At 49.4% G+C, this 3,303-nt stretch overlaps 1 protein-coding gene across 2 annotated transcripts in view; it reads left to right on the top strand.

Annotated features, from left to right (window-relative positions):
• Nucleotides 1-1,368: 1,368 nt before the first annotated feature.
• The window catches only part of LOC311327281 (complement C3-like), a 34,565-nt gene continuing 32,630 nt past the window's right edge, over nucleotides 1,369-3,303 (top strand). For both annotated transcript variants that reach the window (XM_084460313.1, XM_084460312.1), the window contains exons 1-3: nucleotides 1,369-1,512; nucleotides 2,289-2,484; nucleotides 3,272-3,303. The exon at nucleotides 3,272-3,303 is cut by the window's right edge and continues 134 nt beyond it. In XM_084460313.1, coding sequence (XP_084316439.1) covers nucleotides 1,436-1,512; nucleotides 2,289-2,484; nucleotides 3,272-3,303 — 305 coding nt within the window. In that variant the 5' untranslated portion in view covers nucleotides 1,369-1,435. The remainder of the gene's footprint in view (nucleotides 1,513-2,288; nucleotides 2,485-3,271) is intronic.

Below are 3,303 nucleotides of genomic sequence, written 5' to 3'. Positions count from 1 at the left end.
TTCTATACTCACCCCCCCCCCAACCCTGTGTCCCAGCCATGAATACTTCTATACTCCCCCCCCAACCCTGTGTCCCAGCCATGAATACTTCTATACTCCCCCCCCCCCAACCCTGTGTCCCAGCCATGAATACTTCTATACCCCCCCCCCCAACCCTGTGTCCCAGCCATGAATACTTCTATACTCACCCCCCCAACCCTGTGTCCCAGCCATGAATACTTCTATACTCCCCCCCTCCCAACCCTGTGTCCCAGCCATGAATACTTCTATACTCCCCCCCCAACCCTGTGTCCCAGCCATGAATACTTCTATACTCACCCCTCCCAACCCTGTGTCCCAGCCATGAATACTTCTATACCCCCCCCCCCCCCAACCCTGTGTCCCAGCCATGAATACTTCTATACTCCCCCCCCCAACCCTGTGTCCCAGCCATGAATACTTCTATACTCCCCCCCCCAACCCTGTGTCCCAGCCATGAATACTTCTATACTCCCCCCCCCAACCCTGTGTCCCAGCCATGAATACTTCTATACTCACCCTCCCAACCCTGTGTCCCAGCCATGCGTGCAGAGGAAAGGCCTTGTGCAGGTTTAAAAGATCATGTTTGCTCTGAGTCTGTTGACTGTCCTACTCTGCATTTACAGGAACACAGCCAGAGCAGGTTGGCCTGCGTTCAGAACCCCCCAGCCCGGAGAGATACCGCACATAAGACCAAATAATAGGTTTCTGTGTGTGTGTGTGTGTGTGTGTGTGTGTGTGTGTGTGTGTGTGTGTGTGTGCGTGTGTGTGTGTGCGTGTGCATGTGTGTGTGTTTGTCCTGAGAGACAGGGTTAGGAGCATCTTGTGGCTTGGGATATAGTATACAGTATCTGAGAAATGTATATTTATGAATATAAATACAAAATACACATTTTTTATGATTTTTCTACGTGTATTAGCTGCACAATCCTTATCACACAGTTGTTTAGTTTGACAGTAATATTCCGGGCATCCTCAGATGCACTGTTTTGACCTCTCAATGATTGATTTTATGATGTTTGTCTCTACAGAGTTTGGCCGAAATGTGGAGGGTTTCTCAACTGCTGCCGGGAACAGGTGTGTGTGTGTGTGTGTGTGTGTGGAGGGGGGTCAGCTCCAGATCCTCCCAGAGAGAGGGGGGAGAAAGAAGAGAGAGAGAGAGAGAGGGAGAGAGAAAGAGAGGGAGAGAGAGTGAGGGAATGAGGGAGAGAGAGAGAGATGGAGGGAGAGAGAGAGTGGGAATGAGGGAGAGAGAGAGGGAGGGAGGGAGGGAGAGAGAGAGATGGAGGGAGAGAGAGGGAGAGAATGGGGGAGTGTTGAGGATGAAGGTTGGGGGGTGTGGAGGGAGGATAAAGGTTGGGGAGTGTGGAGGGTTAGGGTATTATCTCAGCAGACAGAGACCAGATCAGAAGTGGCCATGCGTGTGGAACTGGTGTGTGTGGCTCTGGCCGCACTGGCTGTCTCCTTCCCTTCTCTGTCCGATGGAGCTCCTCTGTGAGTACACACACACACACACACACACACACACACACACACACACACACACACACACACACACACAATAGATACAGATACTAGAAACAAGACCCGACAATGTTGAACATATACAGTAATATTCAACCCTATGGTGGGGAACAGTTTAATGTATTGCAAATACAGTTTCCATTCAAATATGCTGTCATTTGGTTGAAAATTACATTCTCTGAAAAGAGTACTTGTGTTCTGGCATTATCTGCATAGATTAGGTTATAGACAGTGAAATATTGCCAAATTTGCCCCTAGGGGTGAAAGTATCTATCTAAATATCTTTATTTAAGTTCTTCTTCAGACAGAGAGGTCTGACGCCAGACATGGCCAACAGAGCCTAGAGTGATGAAATGACTCTGGACTCTGAATCTCAGCCAGGGACAATCAGTCAATGACCTATTGCATCCAACTGTGAAGGGGTTCAGAGGAGGAGAAGAAGAGTGAGAGAGAAGTAGAGGGAGGATGAGAGGAGAGATTGAGGAAGGAGGAAGGTGGAGGGAGGAGAGAAAAGAGGGATAGATGGTAGGCAGAATACTGTAAATGTGTGTGTTTGTGTCTGTGTGTGTGTTTATGTGTTTATCCTTGCATGTGTGTGTGTGTGTGTGTGTGTGTGTGTGTGTGTGTGTGTGTGTGTGTGTGTGTGTGTGTGTGAAAGAGAGAGTGAGTGAGTGAGTGTGTACAGTATGCATGTATTTGTGTGTGCTTGTGTGCTTATCCATGCTGTGTGTGTGTGTCCTCTCCAGGCAGGTGCTGTCTGCTCCCAACCTGCTGCGGGTGGGCATCAAGGAGAATGTGTTTGTGGAGATACAGGATAACTCAGGCGGTCCCGTCAGGGTCACCATCATGGTGAAGATCCATCCCGACAAGTCTAGAGAGCTTCTCAGGAAAGACGTGGACCTCAACAACGACAACAAATTCCAGAAACTCGTAGACATCGTTGTAAGTTGTCTTGGAAACCTTTGGTTACACTTGTACCCGTGTTTACATCCATGGGATGCTACATATGAGCACATACAGGGTCCTGGGTGGTCTTGGTAGGTCTTCTCTCATATGAGCACATACAGGGTCCTGGGTGGTCTTGGTAGGTCTTCTCTCATATGAGCACATACAGGGTCCTGGGTGGTCTTGGTAGGTCTTCTCTCATATGAGCACATACAGGGTCCTGGGTGGTCTTGGTAGGTCTTCTCTCATATGAGCACATACAGGGTCCTGGGTGGTCTTGGTAGGTCTTCTCTCATATGAGCACATACAGGGTCCTGGGTGGTCTTCTCTCATATGAGCACATACAGGGTCCTGGGTGGTCTTGGTAGGTCTTCTCTCATATGAGCACATACAGGGTCCTGGGTGGTCTTGGTAGGTCTTCTCTCATATGAGTACATATAGGGTCCTGGGTGGTCTTGGTAGGTCTTCTCTCATATGAGCACATACAGGGTCCTGGGTGGTCTTGGTAGGTCTTGTCTCGTAGAGGCGGCAGGAGATCTCTTTGTCAACACACACAGTTGCAACACACACAGGCAGACGTTGACACACACATACACACAAGGGGACGCAACGCGGCCATACACACAGACGCAAACCCAGGCACTCTCTCTCTCACATACACACACACACAGACTCAGACACACTAACACACAGGCGGTTGCTTTTATCATCAAATCACCTTTTCCAGACTCGATCTAGAAACATGGTTGACCCCTTGACCTCTGTGGTGACCTCCTGGCTGTAGATCCCAGAGGACGCCTACAAGAATAAGGACCC

This window comes from Borostomias antarcticus (genome assembly GCF_949987555.1).
Source record: "Borostomias antarcticus genome assembly, chromosome: 31".
NCBI lineage: Eukaryota > Metazoa > Chordata > Actinopteri > Stomiiformes > Stomiidae > Borostomias > Borostomias antarcticus.
This window is presented reverse-complemented; position numbering and strand designations above follow the sequence as displayed.